Source organism: Dermacentor andersoni, chromosome 1 (assembly GCF_023375885.2).
Source record: "Dermacentor andersoni chromosome 1, qqDerAnde1_hic_scaffold, whole genome shotgun sequence".
Taxonomy (NCBI): domain Eukaryota; kingdom Metazoa; phylum Arthropoda; class Arachnida; order Ixodida; family Ixodidae; genus Dermacentor; species Dermacentor andersoni.
This window is the reverse complement of record NC_092814.1, coordinates 113,094,186-113,116,534: the sequence shown is the minus strand read 5'-3', so window position 1 is coordinate 113,116,534 and position 22,349 is coordinate 113,094,186. Positions and strand designations below refer to the sequence as shown.

The 22,349-nt window shown below is 42.8% G+C and overlaps 2 protein-coding genes across 3 annotated transcripts in view; both read left to right on the top strand.

Annotated features, from left to right (window-relative positions):
- The window catches only part of VhaAC39-1 (V-type proton ATPase subunit VhaAC39-1), a 34,646-nt gene extending 15,582 nt beyond the window's left edge, over positions 1 to 19,064 (top strand). Inside the window, exons 5-7 of one of the 2 annotated variants that reach the window (XM_050193629.3) lie at positions 1,340 to 1,516; positions 1,615 to 1,692; positions 18,359 to 19,064. In XM_050193629.3, the coding sequence (XP_050049586.1) occupies positions 1,340 to 1,516; positions 1,615 to 1,692; positions 18,359 to 18,520 (417 nt within the window). In that variant the 3' untranslated portion in view covers positions 18,521 to 19,064. Of the gene's footprint in view, positions 1 to 1,339; positions 1,517 to 1,614; positions 1,693 to 16,281; positions 17,669 to 18,358 lie in introns of those variants that run through there. The other variant, XM_055061913.2, reaches the window with a different exon arrangement.
- A 95-nt stretch (positions 19,065 to 19,159) lies between these two features.
- The window catches only part of LOC126545683 (F-box only protein 22-like), a 43,102-nt gene continuing 39,912 nt past the window's right edge, over positions 19,160 to 22,349 (top strand). The window contains exon 1 of the mRNA XM_072286655.1: positions 19,160 to 20,503. The gene's annotated coding sequence lies outside the window, so the exon portion shown is untranslated. The remainder of the gene's footprint in view (positions 20,504 to 22,349) is intronic.

Here is a 22,349-nt window from a genome sequence, read left to right as displayed (position 1 = left end):
GTTCACTTCTTCAAAGCGTTGGCACTCTTTTATAACTTCTAATGTCCATGGTCGAGCAGTCCTTGTATACTACAAGTAAATGAAGACATCATCAGTGAGGCCTTTAAGAATGTGGCTGGCTTTGTCAGCTTTGGGCATCTCATCGTCGACCAGCCGACAGAGTGCTAGTACATCTTGAATGTGCTCAGTATAAAGTTCAGCAGATGTTTGAGCCCAGCACAAAAGTTCCCTCTTGGTGGCCCGCTGGCATCTGACTGGCTTCCCAAAGAGACTCTCCAGCTTTTGCTTGCAGGTGTCCTAACTGGTCGATTCCTCCTTGTGTTTGGAACCAAACACTGGCCATTCCCTTGAGGTAATAGATGATGTTAAGCAGGATGATAGTTGGGTTCCACCAGTTGTTCTTGCTGGCTTGCTTGTATTCGATTAGCCAGTCTTCAACATCCATGATATGAGTGCCGGAGAGGGTGCCAGGGTCTTGGAGTTGGGTTAAGACAATCGGTGTTGTGGTAGCCAAAGCCGAAACAGCGATCCTCTCAGTTGACATGGTTGAATGGACCCACAAGATCTCAGCTGCAAAGTTCTGTGACGCGCTCGTGATGTACCCCACACTCCACCAAGATGTTATAGGAAGATCTGCAGAAAAGGGGGTTTGTTTACACTATTTACAAGGAGGCTAAAAGTGGGGCCACAACAATAAAGATGATAGACACCACTTTGTCCTCTTCTTGTCTGCTATACACTTCAGCATCTTCTACATCCACAGGACAACTGGCTCATAACCTTTACATTGGTGGCACAAAGCGAAGCCCTGCGCGAGGCATGATTTCACCTTATTGCGCTTGGGCTCTATACAGAACATGATGATGCTCCGCTTCGGTGGTGGCGCACGATTTGAGAGGTGCATTCACAAGCAGCCGCTTGTAATTCAACCATTTACGTCTGCGGCAGTTTCCATTTGTCTTGGTATTCCTTCGTGGCTACATAGAAATATCTTTATATTGAAATTGTGTATATACACACTTCATTATATTGATATTCCAAATACCTTGTGTTCAATAGATCAGAAGTTATAGAAAGTTAAATACTTCATTATATTAAGAATTTCATTATAGTGAAGTTCGTTATATCGAGGTTTAACTGTAGTACCTCTGAAAGGTCTTGTTGGTTACATAGTTGAGCTGTTCAGTTAAACGTAGTAGTAAAGTGTTCAAATGCAGGAGTGAATTCCTTTCAAATCGCAGCCTAGTAAAAAAAAAGTGTTTATATACCTGACCTTTCATTGGTTTGTGGAACGCTTTTTGCAATACTTTTGTGTTTGCTGTTTGCCTACCCCCTACAGTTTGAGGCAGACCGTCGGGCATTTATTATCACCATCAACTCGTTTGGCACTGAACTAACAAAAGAAGACAGAGCAAAGCTCTTTCCCAAATGTGGTCACCTCTACCCTGATGGACTGAATGCCCTTGCTAAAGCAGATGACTACGACCAAGTACGGAGCATCGCGGAGTTCTATGCAGTAAGACCTTTCTTCTATGGGTTTTTTCATCTGATCATAGCATTTCACAAGAACTTGCATTTGTAACCTATTTCTTACACTGTATTGTTTCCTTGTAGCAATACAATGTGCTTTTTGGTGGAGCGGGAAACAATCCTGATGAGAGGACACTTGAGGACAAGTTCTTTGAGCATGAGGTATGTCCGAGTTAAGCATGACTTTCGTGACTATTGCAAAGGAGCCTGTGATAGTCTGTTGAACGCCATCAAAAGCCTGTGTTAAAGAATGTCTGCCTTGTACATTTTCTTCATAATCCAGCAAAAGAAATATTTGATCACACATAGTTTTTGTCTGCTGCATTGACTTGCCCTATACAGGTTAATATTTTGGCAGGGTGCCATTTGACACAGTAAAAAATTACAAATATAGTCTGGTTAAGGTAACTGTGATGAGATAATCATTGTTGCTGTCTTTACATTTATGTTCCAAGTTGTAGCCCAGACTTTCTTTTACTTGTCCATGGCAAAACGGGTACTATTACTATGAATAGACAAATGTGTGCAAGGTGTCTGCTGGCATTTTTGTCCCATTTGATGTAATCGTGTGGCACTCTTTAATCTCTTCACTAGTTATGTGATAAGTACTGTTCTTTGTAAATTCCCATTCTTAATTGTGACACCTTGCTTCATGTAGCCAAGTGGATATCATTTCTAGTATGGCCCTTGTCCATGGCCGTTCACCAAGTTTTGTTCTTGATGTATCATTCTTTTCGACTCCTGTACCCCCAGCAGCTCCTTTCTCAGAACAGTTTCTGTCTCGCCTTGCGGACTGTTGTCACCTCGCCCGCCTTAACACCAGCATCTCCCAGGACGCTTGCAATTCTCATTACGACTTGGCCCACCGTGCTGTGACTTCTTCTCTTTTCGATGAAGTTCTTCTTTAGACTCCTGTGCGCGTTCCCAGCTTAAAGGGATACAGAATAAAAATCGAAGAATATAGAGGAAGCCCCACAATTGCATTCCTAAGACACGATTGCTACAGTATATAGACATTAGTCGGGTTACTTTTGAGCGGATGGCTTTATTTTTGACTCTCTATGAGCGGCCACCGCGTCACTCGCAAAGCGCTCCCGACAACAAGCCGGCGGATCTGACGTCACACCTACCCTCAGCAGCCGCGGAGCGAGCTGGCCGGCTGCGCAGTGCAAAATGCAAAGTTCTAGTGAGAGCGATAGCATGAGCGGAACTTTGCGACTTGGATGAGCGGCCAACTGAACAACCACGAACGATAAAGGCGTATGCCTACGATCCGTCCGCGTCGTCAAGCGAAATTGACGACGACCCGCCGCAGCAGTCCCCCTCCGCGGTGCCAAGAGAGTCTGGACCAGCAAAGTGGTGTTTACACTGTGCATTCCATGTACACGCGTTCGCCTCGAGAGATCAGGGGCGGCATCATAGGTGGAAACCAGATATAAACGCGGTTCCTGCGGCTCGGATCGCAAGCTCGCACCTGTCACGAATGAGTTAGCGAGACGAAAGGCGCACGCCTCATTGACAGTGTTGCATCCGTGGTGATGCGCCCAGCGTGATTCACTCACGCAAACGCTTTGCCATGTTTGGCTTCAACAGAGCGAGAACGCTTATGCCTCAGGCTATGCAATGTCAGGCGACGTAAGGAATTTACTCTTCGTTCTGCGCAAAGCGGCTTGCTCCGCCCGCTTGGATGGGTAGCTGCTAGCGCGTAAAACATGAAAGCCACCAATGCACAATACAGGTGCCGTGAGTACACACTGTACAAAAAAAAAAATACGTAGAAATCGTTGAAGATATTGACGCATGTAGACCTCCCTGTACCTACGCCATCGGAGCAGGTGTGGCCGGCGGCGTGAGCATAACAGTCGGCTGCCGACTCTCGCGCGGCAGGTGCTTGATGCGCGCAAGTAGCTGTTTTGAGAATAGATGCGATGAAGCAACGGGTGAAGATTGAATCCAGGCATGTGCAGTGACTGAAATGCGGCTCTGTGAGCAGGGAACCTCTTTTTATTCACGGAGTGAACGAGTACATGCACAGCGGTTTCAGCGTGCCGTTGTTTCACCGCAGCCGAGCACTCCTTCCGTTGGTGCACACGAGATGGCGCCGCCAGTCTCATGTCGGCGAATTTTTTTCCGTCAGCCGTCGCTTCAGACGATGCGGATTTCGATTCATTCTGGCAGAATCTGCCAAACATCTGGCTCAGAACGTCGTACAAACGACAAATTACGGTCAAACGGCACCTGTGCGCAAAACTACAGCGTGAGCAAGTACGCGAGAAAAAGACTACCGCTGCCTGCCGTTTTCACATGCGCTCAGCAGACCCTCGGCATTTTGCGGCGTTGACACGGCTGCTCCACGCATCAAACCACAAATCCACGAGATGAAAGACGAGGTTTTCGAACAGCTCACACGAGGAAGCGGTACGAATAGGACGGTCGAACAAAGAAAGCGCGTTGCTGCAAACGTCAACTCGCCCCTTCGCGCGCTCAGTGTGGACGATCGCTCACAATGGGCCTCGAGGTGGGTAAGCGTGATGTGATATCCGGTTTTGCCAGAGCTTTCGGAGGAGGCCGGTAGGTGCTGCGATTTGAGAAATATTCACTAAAATAATTACTTTTCGCTCACTTCTCCTCAGAAAGAGTGTTGTTTTGGTCGCTCTCGGTGCGACAGCTATCACTGGAGACAGAAATCTCGGCGACAAATTTTTTATTCACTATCCCTTTAAGCACAAAATTTCTCTCACGTTTTATTGGACCTTACACGGTCATTGAGTAGACATCGCCTGTCAATTACTGTGGCTCGCCCCTTAGAGCGCCGCCCGATCACCATTGCCGTGGGACAGAGATAGTGCATGTCTCTCGTTTAAAACCATATACTCGACACATTTCATAATACAGTAAAAGCTCGTTAATTCGGATCTCCCAGGACTGGGAAAAATGTCCGAATTATCCAAATGCCGAATTAACGAATGAACAGGAAAAACAACATTAAAATAAAGTTGGAGAAGCATACCTTTATTTACTGAAGTATTTTGCAATAGTCATCTGCTTTTTCGCGCAGATTCCGGCTGACATCACAATTTTTCTTAACTCTTCCAAGTGGCCAACAGCCCGCAAACTGTCGGAAGTGCTCCGGCAAACATCCTCCAATATTAAAAGCGCCTCCGTGGCTTCTCGTAAGGTGCGATGATGTCGTGGCTGCACCTCCTCGCATAACTCTTCGTCTGAATCATAGTCTTCCCAGGCACCCGTGGCATCATTAATAATTTCTTCATTGGTCAGGACACCAGTCGTGTCGACACAATCATCAATCGCGATGTAGTCCTGAAGGGTCACATCTGTGGGAAGGACAGCATCGAAGGTCGGGGAGTCATGATCAGTGGACGCGACTGACACCTCGTCGGCTACTGCCGCATGCTCGGACCTCACAAAACCACTGTGCCGAAAACAGTTGGCAATGACTTGCGGAGGTGCAACTGTTTGGCAATAATATTTGAGTATAGCTTTGTTTACTGCACCGCAAGCGAACGCCACTGGTCTAAAGATCGAAGTCAATCCGAAGCCTGTACTTCACATCATTCCCATGTAGGTTGAGGCAACGCTGATGAAAGCCCCCGTAGACACTAGTGCCACATTTCTCTCTAGGGTATTTATTTAGAAACTCTATGGACCCCACTAATTCATGACGATGGCAATGCCTCTCAGGTTTCGGTTTCACTCCTGTGGTGCCAGCGCTGCTTTACCACACTTTCATGTAGTGGCAGCCGTCAGTATTTGTCCGAATTAAGCGGTGCGGGGCCGAATTCTGACAAATTAACGAAGGTTTGGTCCCATAGACTAACATGCATTTTGGCCGGGACCAATAGAGCCGTCCGAATTATCCGAATTTCTGAATTAACGGGAGTCGCATTAACGAGCTTTTACTGTACTTCCATGCTGGCAGGCGGCCGCTTCCACAGTGAAAGGGAATTAGTGTGATTGCAACACATGCCTGACTTTCAACTTCATCATCTCCACATATCATCCATTGTACATCTTCATCTGTATATATATCATCACCAGCAGCACAGCTTGATCCTCGTGGTAGTAGCACGAGCTCGGCTGGAATAAACCGGTTCCTTGCAGTATATACAGAAGGCTTCCTAGTATTGCATAGCAATTGCAGTTTAACTCTTAAAAATAAAATTTGCCAAAGCGTTTTCTTGCAGGAGTATTCGATTGGAGCACTTGGACAAACTATTTAATGTAGAGATTTTTATAGCATTCAGTGGGATGGAGGAATTTTTGCTGCTCAGCATAGTGTGTGTGTGCATGTTGCCCTGGCTCGATTCTCCTGCCCATGCGAACAAAGCGTTTATTGTCCATGTTGGTGTTCTGGTTTGAGTGATGGTAAGAATAGCTTCATCGTAGCTCGTGGAAAGCATTTCTGACACTTATGTGATGTCTATTTGCTATTTTTAAGTGGTTGTTAGACAGGCACACTAATGTGTACTATGCATTACATACCAAAGCTTTGTGAATAGCTTTCTTTGGCTCTTTTGCCTGTTTTAGTGGTTGGTAGTGGTTGGACTTTCATCACCAATACAAAGGCATCGATGCAAAGGGTGTGTGCTCACGCACAACTGAATTGCAAGACGCGTTTGACGCCGAACATCATTAGAGCTCTTCGAGACACATGTGCTGTCTTGCTAAAGCTTTGGGGTGTCTGAAGGTCTAGTTCTGGCAGTCACCTTCCATGTCGGTGCCTGAGCCACTACAGACAGCACACATGTAATTCTATTGTATGTATAGCCACCTATACTACTGCTACGGATGTGCAGGTTAACGGTTCTGTTTGCTACAGAAATATGCAATGAGACAACAAATGGCTGATAAATAATACTCACTACAACAAATTTACGTCTTCAAACGGATCATTCCTTTAACTTTAGAAAAACTTTTTGTTGGGCAAGTTGGCGCATGGCTATGTTTTAGGAAGAGTTGCGCCTAAGAAAGAACGCACAGAGGAAAAAACGAGGTAAACGAAAAGAGAGCATACTATCAACCGGGTTTATTTGTGTTGAATCTGCATATATAGGCAGTGTTCACATGTGACAAAAAAAAGGGGGGGGGGAATGAGGAGGAGAGGGCAAATGAAGCCTGCCTCATGTCAACACAAGCTGTGCAGGAAATTGTGTTCAGCATGATATAAGGCAACAGAAGTATCACTTACGCACACCTCACCCTTTTCCTTGATGTGAAAAGCTTCTAAAAGCTCACAGGCTATTTTATTCTTGCTTCTGCCTAGAATCTTAATTTTGTTCAACTGTGGTCTACATCCTTTACATGCAATGCAATGAGCAGGCAAGTGTGCTTCTTCTCTTTTCCTAATTACAATGCATGTTCCCCTGCGTGTTCATTTACGCAGCGCCCTGTTTGGCCCACATATACTCGTTCACATTTTAGTGGGATTTAATATACTACGCCCGTGGAACATTTCACGAAAGTTTCGGACTGCTTTATTCCACGACCGCTTCGTCGGGCTCCTTCTCCGCTTATCCTCGGGCATAACCCAGCGAGCTTATTAGGGGCAGAAAAAAACCACAGGGACGCCATGCCTGTTTGCCACTTTTTTTAATGTTGTGGGTGACTTTGTGCATATACGGCACAACCGTGGGTTTCTTTCTGAGCAAGCACTCGGTGCTGCTGCCACATTTTTCTTTTGTTACCTTTTTAAAAAGGTTCTTGGCTACTGCTGTGATGACCTTGCAGGAGAAGCTGGCTCATTCCCCCCCTTCCTTTTTTCTGTCACATGTGAACACTGCTTATATATGCAGATTCAACACAAATAAACCCAGTTGATTGTTTGTGCTCTTTTCATCTACCTCGTTTTTTCCTGTGTGCATTCTTTCTTAGGCGCAACTCTTCCTAAAAGATATTCCTTTAACTGTTTCGTTACTGCTAGAAAGGTGCTCATTTGCGCTGCTTTTATGTTTTAACATTTTATTTCAAGACATAGTCGCAACATATGCTGCGATACATAAAATTGTAGTAAGATTATTGGTGTTTTGAATGGATGTATAGCAGTAATAATTGCTCAGCCAATTTTTTAGAATTCTTATGTGAAAGTTGAAAGCACCTTAAGGAACACGAATAAAAGTTATAATCTTCTCTATTATTAATATAAGCACTGAGAGTAAAAAAATCTGAAATATAGAAAATATGCACCTGGTCCCTAGTTCCCAATCGGATCATGTGAGAACATAATTATGAAAAGTTTTTGTTGTCAATACAAGCCATAGTGATGCCTGTGCTATGCGGGAAAGCAGTAGCTTCACTAATATGAAAATTGGCAAGTTCCTACTTTACAGGGAGCATTTGTTTTTACTCACTGCAGTAGGTACTTGTTTTCTATTTTACTAAATTTTTTAGGCTCGTGAAGCAATGATTGTTAGGTCAATGAGCATGCAGAAGCCTCGTCACACTTGGTTATTGCGTTCTACAGCGTTTCTGTGCAAGCAAGGTAGTCATGTGCTCGTTCAATTGGCGCTGGAGCCTCCACATGCTTTTAGTTCCTGTACAGTGCTGTGCAGTAATGTGTAGTGTTCCACAGTATGTTTCATTAATGAATAAGGGCACTTGCTCAGGTGGTGTTCAAAATGTAAAAGATTAGACAGTCAGGCATGCTTTGGTTGAAGGTCAGTCTGAACTCAACTGCGTGCTTTTGTGCGAGTGAAAGCCCCACACGACAGGAAGGATTGCTCATAATAATTTGCATATACGTTGTTGAAATTCTGATGGATAAAGGCAAACCACAGTGGGGAAAATGAAGTTGCACTTGATATTAGTCGAACACAATTATCAAAATACACTCTTGAGCATCTACCCTTGTTTGAGACGGCATTAAAACAGGCTAAAAAATCTGAAAAGTTACAACCCGAAAAAAAGCTTTTGTGTCTTCATTCCTGCTGTCATTTAAATATTGTTTCCAAGTCGACCGAAGCACAAGTATTGCATCTTTTTATTGAAGAAGTGTTAGGAGCACTGGAAGCTAGTTTCGACGATGCCTCCAGTCGAAGTTGTATTTTTACAGGCTCCCCATCCTGCCAGCAGTTGTCAACTCTGACAAATAGTTAAAGTTCAGTAGTCATTCATTCAAATGGTCAATGATGTTGCTACTAAAAGAATTACAACGGAAATGCTTAACATCAAATAGAAAAATTGTCGAACGAATTGATGGATTTCTATAGGCACAGTAATGAAGGAGTAAATAAAGTGAATAGTTTCTAGAAGCGTTTGACTAGTCGCTTACGTTGACAACCATCGTCAATAGTTTCTGCATAATTTTTTTCTTGTAGAGGCTTGTGTAACGCATATCGCAAGACATGCTGTCACTTAAGGATGATTCCACGAGAGATCACACATGCATGTCTGCTTGATATTTTCATTTTGTCTGGTTTTGTTATATGTCTTGTAGGAATATTCATACTGCACAGAACAGAAAATTTTATTCCCAAAAGGCGTTCCCAAGTGAGCCAAATTATTTTGAGCTTGGCGGCGCGGGTGTCATCCTATTGCTTACATTTTCCAATTTCACAGCCAAATTAAGTGCAAACTAATAACATTGTGTCGAAAAACCTTTCTGCTCATTTTAAAATGCCTCATAGTAAATTAGTTCCATGCATTTTGTTATGCTGTCCACAAACAAAAAGAACGTTAAAAAATTTCAAATATGGCCCAAATCAGAAACATTTTTTAACTTTGATGCGTCTTGGCGCATTTTCTATTTCACTCAGAAACATGAAAAAAGTGTCGAACATAGAACATTCTTTTCGCAACATCTAGGCAAATATCTTCCTACATGAAACACAAGAGAAGAAAATAATGTAAAATAAACAAGTTTTTAAAAAGTCATTTTCAAAAAATAAAATAACTCGGTTCCAATTTTTGAAAAATATTTTGGATGGAAGCCCGCTTATGTCAGGCAAAACATGGGTGCAATAATATGTTTCCTCGTTTGCTTTATTCTAAAAATATGGCAGGCCAAAGTGACCTGCGTTCAGTGTGCTGGCTGATAGGTTTGCCTGGGCTTTTTTTGACAAGAACAGAGAACATGTTTTCTGCTTTTTCTGGGACGCAAGAGGCAACAAACTCGACGCTACTTGTAGTGCTGGAACAAATTTATTTCGCGTCCTTTGCAATTAGTGTTTAAAGGGTTAAGTGAGCTGGCTAGTGGCAGTTCTTGTAACAGTCAGCGCATGTACGCTTAACTGATCATGAGCACATATCCACACATGCCATGACTGAATTCTCACCATACACGGCACTGACTTCCACTCCATTGACTTCTTCTGACGGTGCTCCACGATCGCTGCAGCATTTTGATTGCTGCAACATTCTTGATGTTGCCGCTGAGTCGGGAGACCACCTCATGTGCTGTCTGAATGGAGGCGGTGCTTCCAGACATACGGTTGTACAGGGAAGCTTGGTGCTTAAGGAGTCCATCCACCATGGTTGTATATAGTACTGGGGAGGGGGGGGGCACTTGGCCCCATACCCCCCACTCAGAACTTGAGGGGGGCAAAGTAAGCCATTTGCCCCCCCCCACACACACACACTTTTCAAAGCTGGGAATACTGCACTTCGAGTCTGGACCAAGATAACTCGAATCTGCAGAAAGTTGCTTGAAGCCATGATAATGGGGGTCTGGCCTCTCCACTAGCCCCACTAGGAGTCTCGGCCACATTGGTTCCTCAGGGCATTTATCACCGGTATGCATATAACACCCAAGGTCTATTCGGTTACAGCTGGTAAATTTCCCCACCTCTACAAGTCTGCAGTAGCCTTTGAAGACGATCCAGGCATTGATTTGGGCTACTTAGTCTTTCATAATGGGAACCTCAACAGTGCAATTGAGGTTCCCAGTATTTTCAAAGCTGCTTTCATTTATTTGGCCATGAAAGTTGTTCTCATAGCAAAATTAGAGGCAGCACAAAGCATTCGCTTCTCACTGCCAGTGCTCTTCATCATGCCAGCATTCTGGCAGCGAGTGCTCATGGTCATTGAGTGAGATGTTTTTATAGTTGCTTGTGCGTGCCTGACAACATGCTTGTCATAGGCATATGTACCAATGGGGAGGAGACATGCACCTCTCCTTCACAGTCAGAAGTGAAAGGGAAGAGTGGACCATTTGCCCCCCCCCCACCCCCCTACCTCTACACACCCACACACACTTGTGAAAGCGGGCACTGTTGTCTGGACACGGACAAACCCAACAAAACAACAGCTGATGCAAGTTGTCTCTCATAATTGCGCCCACATAGCTACAATTTCTTTATTATGTATCCCCTGCTTAAGCAGCTAGAATTGTCTTTCGGGCGTCTCCACCACATGCTGTAGCAGATGACGCTTGGCCTGCCGCACTAAACACTTAAGGGTTACCATACTTTGCGATGCAAGACACCTGTGGGACGTTCCTTGCAAGCCTGCATTGCTGAGAAAGCTGTCGCTAGGTGGTCCAAAACAAGTTTAATCCACGATCCCTTCCATCACCTCTTGTTTGTTGAGGCCATCTAACCGAACCATATTTGAAAACAGTCAGATTTGCTTTTTATAATTTACCAGTATTTAATGAGTGTTGGCATTTTAGCGATTTTGTTGATAGATTTAGTTTTTTTGTTTGTTATGGCATAGTTTTCTAGTTAGCAATGAGCAGCTTGTTTTAGTGACTTTAATGAATTGGCGATATTTTAAAGACTTATAAGTTAGAAAGGTTTCTTGAAAAAGGAGCTTATAGAATGCAGTTTAATATTCAAAAGCTGCATGTAAGTGGCCGAAACTCGCTGCACGACGCATGAGCTTTGTGACTATGATGAAGCACTGGTTGCCTTCACATTGGTAGCCTTCACATTGTGATTGTGCTTCAAATCAAAGCACAATGGTCATCATAGCTATCATAGTGCTCACAAAATTGAATTTTCTTTATTATTTACAAAACCTATTTGAATGCGTTTAAACGCTGCGGATTCAGTGGTGTCACTAAATCCTTTAGCTTGACAGACATGCGCAAGTGTGTCGGAAAGCTAGCTGATATACCAAAAACAAATGGAATAAATATTGTGTTCGGATTTAAAACAGTGCAGGTTATTAAGACATATCGACTGCATAAAAAAGGCATAAATATCAGAATGGCTGAGCTCATTCATCCGCATCTGAACAAATCGCTCTGTTTATCACTGCTTTCGGACTAATCAATACTTCACAACGGCGTTCAAGTAGATGAAGGGCAAAAATGTGGTATTTGATTTGCACAAATCTTGGGTAATCGTCATCACCGTGTTAACAACATGCGGCCAAGCATGTTCCGCAAAATCTAGTTCCGAGACCACGAGCGTCTAGAAGCACAACAAAGTTAGGGATAACATGCAGACTAAGTGCATTTTCATGCTAGGAAAACTATGTTGCTTGTGTTCTTTTGAACCCGCCGTGGTTGCTCAGTGGCTATGGTGTTAGGCTGCTGAGCACGAGGTCGCGGGATCGAATCCCGGCCACGGCGGCCGCATTTCGATGGGGGCGAAATGCGAAAACACCCGTGTACTTAGATTTAGGTGCACGTTAAAGAACCCCAGGTGGTCAAAATTTCCGGAGTCCCCCACTACGGCGTGCCTCATAATCAGAAAGTGGTTTTGGCACATAAAACCCCATAATTTAATTTTGTGTTCTTTTGAATCGTGCTGTAACCTTCCAGTCTGAAGGTAATGAAAAATTTAAACTGTGATAATTCGTTATGTAAATATTAGAGGTAGGCGATCGAATATCGACTTTTTCGAGCACGAATAGAACATGAATATATCGAATATCAAATAAAGAAATGCAGACACTCATATCTACAGCAGGAATATTTATTTACACAAGGTCACTACAACAGTCACGAAAAGAACTCCACAAATAGCCGCTAGACACCTTTAGAGCCAGGTGACAAATAAGCTCTCCAAGAATGACAGGCTGCTGTATGACCAAGTTTTCCAAAATGCAAAACAAATAGTTGAAGAAATCAGAACTTGTGGAAAGAGAAAAGAAAAACATAATAAAGTATTTGTGTGCCCTACACACAAAAAAGGTCCTGTTACGAGGGAAACATCCCTGATTGTAACATAAAAGATAACTGCGACATGACTAGACTGCAAGAAAGACTAATTGACATGCCAGAAGCAAAACTAGCCGTTTATCATGCATTATAGACAAAAGGAATGGGAACCGAGGGGCCTGGTTTGGTAAGAACGCTTGTGCATATTTGCTAGTCAGAACCATATGAAACCAACAGATTTTGAAGAAAAGGAATGCATAGGAGAAATTATAGAAATAGGAGAAGCTGAAGGGAAATGGAGGAAAAAACAACTTGCTGACGGTGAGAGCCGAACCCACAACCTCAGCATTATGCGTGCGTTGCACTACCACTTGTGCTATGGCAAAGGCAGTTCCCACATCCATGCATTCTTGGGTATTTATGTATGTGTACAAAATCTAACTCAAGGAGTGTTAACCAGCTCTGCACTTCTACTGCAAAACCGAAAACTAAGCTTGCATTAATAATTTTGTTTCTGCACTGCTTCAAAAGCTTTGTTGCTGTTTTACTTCTGATTATAATTTGCGATACTTTGTTCAGCAGGTGGAGAACAGTAACCCGATTTTAACAGGCCATTGTTCCGAAATATTTGCTTAGTTTTGATATTCGTAAATACAGAATAGTTCATTTACGAATATGAATAAAATGTTACATACCAACTATTCGTTTTCGAAACTTTGAATACTCGCCCACCCTATAATATATACATTCGTATATCAAAAGCCCTCCATACCCTTCAAGTAAATGCACTGTTTTCCTTCAGCTGCACGGACGTTAGACCAACATGAAACGTCTAGGTAAACTTACTTCACATTATATTATATTAGTGTTTCAAAACACCTACGTTCTTGAAATACACTCCACAGTTACAGCAAGAATTTTAATGACCTTTTTTTCTCACTTCAGCCACATGCTTCAGAAGATATTAGTAACACTATAGGCTGTAAGGGCTCATAATATGCGATTGAAAACCAGATCTGTCGATAAAAAGATAACTTTCACTGACCCATTTTTCACCCTTTTTTTATTGCAATGGCAATAGGGTAATCTGCAAGGGCAGCGATCTTTACAGTGCGTACAATCTGGACCCGCTCTAAGTATGCTTCTCCCAGTCACGAACATGAACTTCTGTATAACCACCAATGAATGTCTTGGAATAAATCAACTTGTCATTAACACTATAAATAAAAATGTGTCATTGTTTATCGATCTGTGACCACTAAAGTTGCATCTACCTGACCCCTTTCCCACCTGCCCTGCGTACTGGCTCACTCTGCTCACCTTGGCAGGGGCCCTCAGTGTGAGGATTTGTGGTGAAACTTTGATTTGGGCAAGTTGGTTCATGACTATTCAAAAAGCGCAGCGCAACTGGGACGGAAACAAAGAAACAGACCACATCACAAGCACCGACTAACAACTGGTTTTATTTGCACCGAAACCGGCCTATTTATGCGCAAAAGGCTTGCCATATAACACCGCAGTTAACACAGATATGGTCGCACATGATCAACCAAAAACCAACCATGTTTTGTGGTGAAACATACATTAAAATGAACATGTACTGCAGAAATCGAAGGAGAAACTATGTACAGGGTTACAGTATTGCAGCTTCCGTTGTTTGCATGGCAGCCATGCCGACGGGGTAGTGGCGGCAGAGCAATCTCGGGTGGCATGTACTGAAAAAGATCACTGTCCTATGAGCAAACTTCGCAACCCCTCTCTCTCTCTCTCTCTCTCTCTCTCTCTCTCTCTATATATATATATATATATATATATATATATATATATATATATATATATATATATATATATATATATATATATTGTTACAGAGAGAATCTATATGCAAGGATATATTTACAAGGCAAGACACACAATGCTGCAGAAATCGTAGGGCTGGTGAGTGCATACCAGATAGCCACACCGTCGTCATCATCGTCCAAGTACCGACCACAGGATCGCCGCCTGTGACATTAGCCGGCGGCGGCAGAAGCACCTTCCCGCTGCAGTTAGAGCTCGGGTCGAGAGTGGTACGGTTTAAGACATGAGACATGAATGTACAGGGTGTCCCAGCTAACTTGGACCAAGATTTTAAAAATACCCAAGCGTTCTAGAGAAATCGTACTGACTGCATAGTAGCCGTAGTCGTATGTACTTACGGGCAGTATTTTTTTCATCACGAAGTATTACTTAATTACTTTTAGTTAGTGAACTTTTTAATTATCGCTTAAATCACAAACATCAATTACAAAGTTGTAGGGCACCTTAAACAACCACCGAATCAAGCATTTATTTCGTGCTGAAGTGGTCCTGGTTGTTTTTTCCAAGAAAAAACAAAAGCTCGCAAAATACGCGAAATACAAAATAGGGCGAGCAGCTTTCTCTCCCCCCCCCCCTGGCTACGCCACTGATACCAGGGGAGGTATTCTGTAGGAGTCCACCTAGTGAACTGTCCATTTCGGCCGCTGCTGATTGGCTGCGGCCGCTCATCTCCTCCTCACTCGTACAGCTGCATCCAATTAGCAGCGGTCGAAATGGACCGTTCACTAGTTACATAATTCCCCCCCCCCCCCCCCAGATGAATATTTCTCTGGACGATCCAGTCCTAGCATACAAAAGGAACAAACCAATGTACGAAACGTTAACTTTTTTTCGACGATTCAGCCAGGGTCCAGCTTTTGTCACTGAAAGCTCTCTCTCACATTATATGTTGTGATAAGGATGCGACACTTGGGCTAGTGCACTCTGACTGCGGGCACAGGCTGAGGGAAGACAACAAGGCAACAGCGTGCGTGCGCGCGCGCAGCGAGAGATGGCTTGCCCCCCCCCCATTTGAGAAATATGTCACCTTGTCCTTATTGACCATTCCCAGACTTGCCAGGGGGGGGGGGGGGGGGCTTTCGTTTCATGGGCAGCACTTGCATTCACCTAACATACAATCTGTGGTTGGGAGCCGCAGAGGCACAGTGCTTTCATGCCTTTCAATGAGATTTCCATGCTGGTTATTTTCTCAAGCATGGAGACACAAAGGTTGGCATTAGCGCAATAAACACAAATGCAAACCTCTTCTGGTGTGAGCAGCACCCATTTTGGATGCAGGCTGTAAAACTTGGGCAAGACAACGGTACTTTTGGGGTGAGCTGCTTTGAATACCTGGAACGTCTCGCGAATAGAACGTGTCACAAACCACTTTGAGATGCACTCTCTGTGGCCGTTTGTGATGACTGACACAACGTCCTTGTTCGGGCTCTGGTGAGCACCCAAGTTCGTCCTTGGCAAAGCAGTTGAGCGTAGCTTGAACAGCCGATATGGCTTAACCTTGACCTCATGTACGGATCAAAATCTGACCACATTCCATGCTTCTCACGCCAATTTCGGGCCTTTCTGAGTATGTACATTGTGACAGCTGGGATTTCCTTTTCAGTGCGTTTTTCATCTTCTGGTGGCACGATGGTTAAAAGACGGAGGCACTCTCGATAGGACCTTGAAGCCTCATACGCTTGCTTCAAGCTATTTAACCAGCCAGCGCATGCACGACATTGTCGGAAAAGGTTCAGGTGTACTGACGCTTACGTATGCAGTGCTTAAAGTTGAGTGTATCTTTGTCACCACAAAACTTTCAATCTTGACTCGTTTTCTCTTTCCGTAAGATCGTCTGCTGCATTTGTGAACGGAAGACGGTGGCTTCAATGGTGAAACATCAGAACAAAGGTGGACGTGCCTGTTCAAGTTGTCAATTACTTCTTTTTCCTGAAGGAATGCCTCATCTACTTCATCGTGGGTGTCACTAGATGAAGACAGGATTTCTTTTCGGGGTGTAAAGCAGTGCTGGCAGACCTCGTCGGTGTCGCAAATATCCTCAGCCTCTGGCAGTAGCTTCCACAGGGAGGCAACATCCAAAACGTTAAAGCAAGAAAAATTTTTTTCTTAGCAATCTTGTTGTGAACGCGTAAATAATCTGCATAGAATGCACGGGCCGAGCTATGAGCTGCATGCATTGTGTGTAGTGAACTGCTAGCCAAGTTGAAGCATTTATACTGAACAGCACCGCACTCTTTCTGATGCTTTTTCTGCGCCGCTGTTGTGACTGAGCCTCCAGAATGTCTCACGGTTTCATGTTTTACGAACAAGGCCGTCTACAGCTTTTCACTGTGAAAACGTGTGGGCCGCACTCATTTTCGAAGGGCAATGACCGTCTGGCGGCACCAGTGACCTCTGCTGTTCTCGGTGTGGGAAAGCGCGCCAGCAAAGTGCTGACAAAATGTCGTAAATTAGATAACTTTGGCAGCCTTTGGCTCAGTCATGCTGCATGGCACTTTTTCAGACAGACGAAACACAGAGGTAAAGGTCTAGGTAAGACAAGAATATGTTATCTCTGAGTGATGTGGAAAACTTTATTTTGGGAAACGGAATAAAGGCTCAGGAAATTACTCTGATAAGTTTTTAGAAAGGCACAGTGCGAGTCGCATGCGATGGTGCTCAAGAAGGTTCCAGTATCCAATGCATGTGGGTGATGGGGAGCGTGCAGTGAAGTAGCACCTTCATAATGGCGCACCTGCCTAGGCACCACTTACAAATTATTACTGTGTGCACCAGGCAGGTTTTGGCAAAGTCAGCCACAACATGCACTCATGGTGTCTTGCATGCTGTTCACAAGCAAATAATGGAGGCGGAAGTGTGATGCCCACAGAGATTGTAGGCTGCAAACTTGGTACACGTTAGCACTTTAGAGGGCGGCAGCCCCCTGCCCTCGCACAACTAAACACAAATAAAATCTGACAATAAATTTTTTTTTTTTAAACAAGCTGTCAGAGCGAAGTTCTGAAGCAGCAAAGAAATTAGAACTAGATTTGCATGCAATGCAGACTAACAGACAACCAGCAAAGGTACGGAAGCCAGTACGCTCAACATGGGCCACTTTGGCCTGTTATATTTTGTCAATAAAGCAAATGAGGAAACATATTATTGCACCAATGCTTTGCCTGACATATGTGGACTTCCACCCAAATTTTTTCGAAAATTAGAAAAGGAGTTTTAAAAATTTTATTTCTTAAAAATGACTTTAAAAAAAAAAAAACTTGTTTTGCTATTGTTTTCCCTTGTATTTTATGTAGGAAGATATTTTGCATAGATGTTGCAAGGAGAACATTCTATGTTTGACAATTTTTTCAAGTTTGTGTGAAATAGAAAATGCACCAAGACTCGTCAAAGTTACAAAATTTTCCTGATTTGGGCCATGTTTGGATTTTTTTCGTTTGTGAACAGCATAAAGAAAACGCATGGAACTATTTAACTGTGAAGCATATTAAAATGAGCAGAAATGATTTTCGACACAACGTTTTTGTTTGCATTTAATTCGGCCGTGAAATTCGAAAATATTGTGGTAAGCAATAGGACAACACTCACGCCACCACATTCAAATATTTTTTTGGCTTGCTGGGAACGCTTTCGAGAATAAAATATTTGGTTGTGTGCAGTTTGAATATTCCTACATGACATAAAAAAAGACAAAATAATATCAAGCGGACATGCATGTTTGATCTCTCGTGGAATCACCCGTATGTGCTTGCTGATAGCTAGTTTAATAGACACCAACAGTGATTCCCAACCAAGTTGCATTGCTCCACCAGATGTTTTGCAATATTGTCCCCCTTGCCGCCTTCAGAATTCTTAGTTTTGTCACGATCCTTCATTGCAATTGGTTTTGTTTCATGTTTACATGTGCAGGTGATGCTCAACGTAAATGCCTTCATGCAGCAGTTCCATTCTGGAGTCTTCTATGCGTACGTGAAGCTGAAAGAACAGGAGTGCCGCAACATTGTTTGGATTGCCGAGTGTGTTGCACAGCGCCACCGTTCAAAGATTGACAACTACATCCCGATCTTCTAGTTATTTTCTAATAGTCATCTGGCTTAAGTAGTTCAGTGTAGTGTGTGTACCATGCATGGCTAAACTTTGCCGTTGAAGTGCTGGTTCTGAAGTGCTTGTTGAGAGTTAACTGAAAGATGGAATATGCTTGTTGTCTGTGTGGTAATCAGAGGTCCGAATTGCAATTTGAAAGCTGTTTTATGTTAACCTGTTACAGCAGCTCATCTGCAATTGTTTTAAAGGGCTAAAATAAACCTATAGTCCCCTGTGCGCATGTATTTATTCAGGACCTTTCTAATGCCCTTGTCATGTAAATAATACCTCTATACATATACATATATTGTACAAGCAGTATGTTATGCGTTTCACGGAAACAATAAATGTGAAAAATGATTATCATGCAGGTATTCTAAATTTGCATTGGAGGTTGTATGCAAAGTTGTGTCGAATCTGAATTGAAAACCATAAGGAAACCTTTTCCATGGAAACTGGAAATGAGCTTAGATGTTGTACATCTTTTTTATGCTTTAGTTTGACTGGAGAAAATAAATAGTTTTCAGTTCAATTCAGCTCTGTCAGCCTTTCTCTCTATGCAGTGGCTGTTACAAATTCCATTTTACTGTAACAAAGGGAAACATTCTAACACATGAAATGTTTTAGCTAGTCAGCTTTTAGGTTTTCAAGGACTCTTGCACTGCCAATACGAAAAGATAAAAGCTACTCTGACCACCGATACCAGCTGGTGCACAGGTGATTTAATCTGTGGATAGTGACTGCAGACACGTTTTGTTAAGGTAGAATGTGATGGACAAGTTTGGAGCACTCAAAAACATGACCACGTTTGTTTTCATTAGGGGCTTGCAAACACAGTCGACTTCCGTTATTTCGACCCTGATGGGACTGATGAAACCGATCAAATTATCTGGCAGGTCGAATTAAACAAGATGCATAAAAAAATTTCAACACACCTCCGATTCATTTGGCAGTATTTGCTAGAGTCTTAACACTTCGAATCAAACGCGCGCCCACGTTGTGTGTGTTCAAAGTAGAAAAATAATGTTTAAATTACATTAAAGCCCCTAAAAAAAGCAGAAATTTTGCATGCACCTGATTTTTTTAGCAAGAATGTGTTGCACAATGGCAACCAGTTTGCTACAGTTAGCTTCTCTGCACTGTTGTTTAAAGTCAGCTTCGCCGCAATACATGGTCATATGGTAAAGCGTGCGGACAATGCGAAGGCTGTTTTAATTTCATATTTGATTGCAACCACGCAGGCAATTTCTGGCCAAATTTTGTTTTAAAAAAAGATTCGCTTTAGAATCGGGTAAATACCATAATCAGACCTTGTGAGCTATGGTTATTGCTTGAAAATCTTCCTAGGGCAGGCCAGAAATAGGAGTTTCCACCGGGAGATTTTGTGTATTCAACACATTTCGTGTACCCTAAGCACTGCCAAGACAGATGCTGCTGCTATTGCAGTCACCACTGCGTTCGCCATTTGGGTCGGGCTGCGTGTGTGATGACCAGCCAAGTTTGAATTATCTGGCGAAGGCCAATTTTATCGTCAAAATAACTAAACTTTGGGCCCGAGGAAATTCATGAGCGCTAGCCGGGACCTTCGGTTGAGATCAAATTAACCAAAAGATCTAATTAACAGGAGTAAAATTAACAAAAGCCTACTGTATAGTAGTTTTCGAGACTTAATCGAATATGAATCAACTACCGTAGTGCAATCGTGAATTGAAACGAATTTGTAGTAGTTTTCAACTAATGAAAAGCCATTTTCACTATTAATATAGCACTGTGTTCATATCCCTGTATTCATAACGTTAGCATGTTTCTGTCATTAGGTTGCACATTAAGAAGTGTTTATTAAACGCACAATGAAGCATTAGGAACTAATAAGCAGTTCGCTAACACAGAACTCTTTGCCTAGTACAGATGATCGCCGCATAGCCAGTAAAGTCTGGCTTCCTGCGCAACGTACCTTGCTCCACTACATAGGTATTTATGTTTTGTACCTATAGTTATCGCCCGCAGGCATAGATAGGGCTGAGGGGATGAAATTTATCGTACTTTTGTTTGAATTTTCTTAATTGATTGTGCGCAGTTGATCTCATCAAATATTTTATAACTATTTGAAAAATAATCATATTTACAAATAGTGACCATTTGATTCGAAGGCCGAATCGAATAGGAACTCATTTAGGAATAGGAATAGAAATGGATAGTTGCCATAGTTTTGACCACCTAAGGTCCTTTAACGCACATGCAAAGCTCAATGCACAAGTGCTGTTGCATTCCACCATTGGAACGCAGCTGCTGTAGCCAGGATTTCAAAAGTTTTAAATATTTGCACTACCCTTGCTTTTATGATTTTCCTCTCCACTATATGTTCAAGTCAATGCCTGCTAGATTTGGGACAGTCTAAGACTTAAAGTTCTTGTATCTCTAGTTCATTGTTCTGACGCCTTTTCCAGTTTAATGCTGTTGTCTATCAAGCTGTACACAATGGTATTTCTTCCTAGCACAACAGATTAGCTAATGTAGTGGATGAGTTTTGCTGTGACTACTTTAATAGTTCAGAAATATAAAGATGCACAGATTTCAGAACTGTTAGTAAGAATGCTGAGGCCTGCAACTTTCATGCTTTTTGTATGTAGTAGCATTCAGTGGCACTTGGCACATGCATGTGTTGAGTCAGACAGGCTGTCATAGTATATCTGAAGAAAAAAAAATGCTTCAGAACCACATCTGGCTATGAGAGTTGCCATAGTTTTGGCCACCCAAGTTCCTTTGATGCACACCCAAAGCTTAATAAACAAGTGCTGTTGCATTCCACCATCAGAAAGCAGCTGCTGCAGCCAGGAATCTAACCCGAAACTTTGTGCTTGCATGCGGAATGCTGTACCACTGTGCCACTGCAACGCCATGTTGTGATAGAGTCAATTACAAGCAGATTGTGACACAGTTGATAATCAGCACCATGTTGTGATGACTACCCATCGATGTTGCACATGTGCACAATTCATTGATATTGCATCAGTGGGTGGTTATCATAATATGCTGCTGAATATATAGGTCATACAATCAAACATTGTTAGCAAGACTTGCGAGGTCTTTACAATATCGTCTGCTTTTATTAGAATAAACCAGCAGCAGTTGTGAAAAAAACAATGTGTACCTTGTGGACACCCTTTGATGTTGCATCACTTTGTGCCTTATGTTTTAGCACGATTTGGCTGTGTTTGGCAATTGGGAGGGTACAAAAAGAATTATGGTCATTTACAAAATCAAAGTACCACATTCAAAGCTCCAATATCCTCTTGCGGCACTATTTGCACATTTGTGCCTACCAAGATAGTAGATCAAAAGAAAAGCACTGATGAAAAAATTTATATTTAAGATGTGTGGCATACATCTTGAAACGCTTCTGGTTGGGCCTGTGCTGCAAATTCGAATGATGTGTAAAGTGCTTTAGTGAAACAAGTTGGAAGGTAGACTAGGCATCTGGAGGTTTAATCTTGGTGTTTGGTATGTCGTCAGTAGCAGGTTCACTGCTTTCATTGTTTCTTCATGATGTTTTGCATCAGGCATATTTTTCAATTGGCTGGATGGGCAATTTCCAAGTATGCTAGACTTGAAATAGACGATATTCTCATGTCTGACATCCGTGCAGAGCTTTCTCGCATGGAGTCCACATTCTGTAAATTTGACAAAACTCCCTGAAGAATTGAAAATTTTTAATCCATTCTGCAGCAGAATGCAGACTTTCACGATTCTGAAAATGCAAGAAACTTGGTGCAACTAAATTTGAAATGGATCGAATTAATTGGTATCTGAAAGAGTA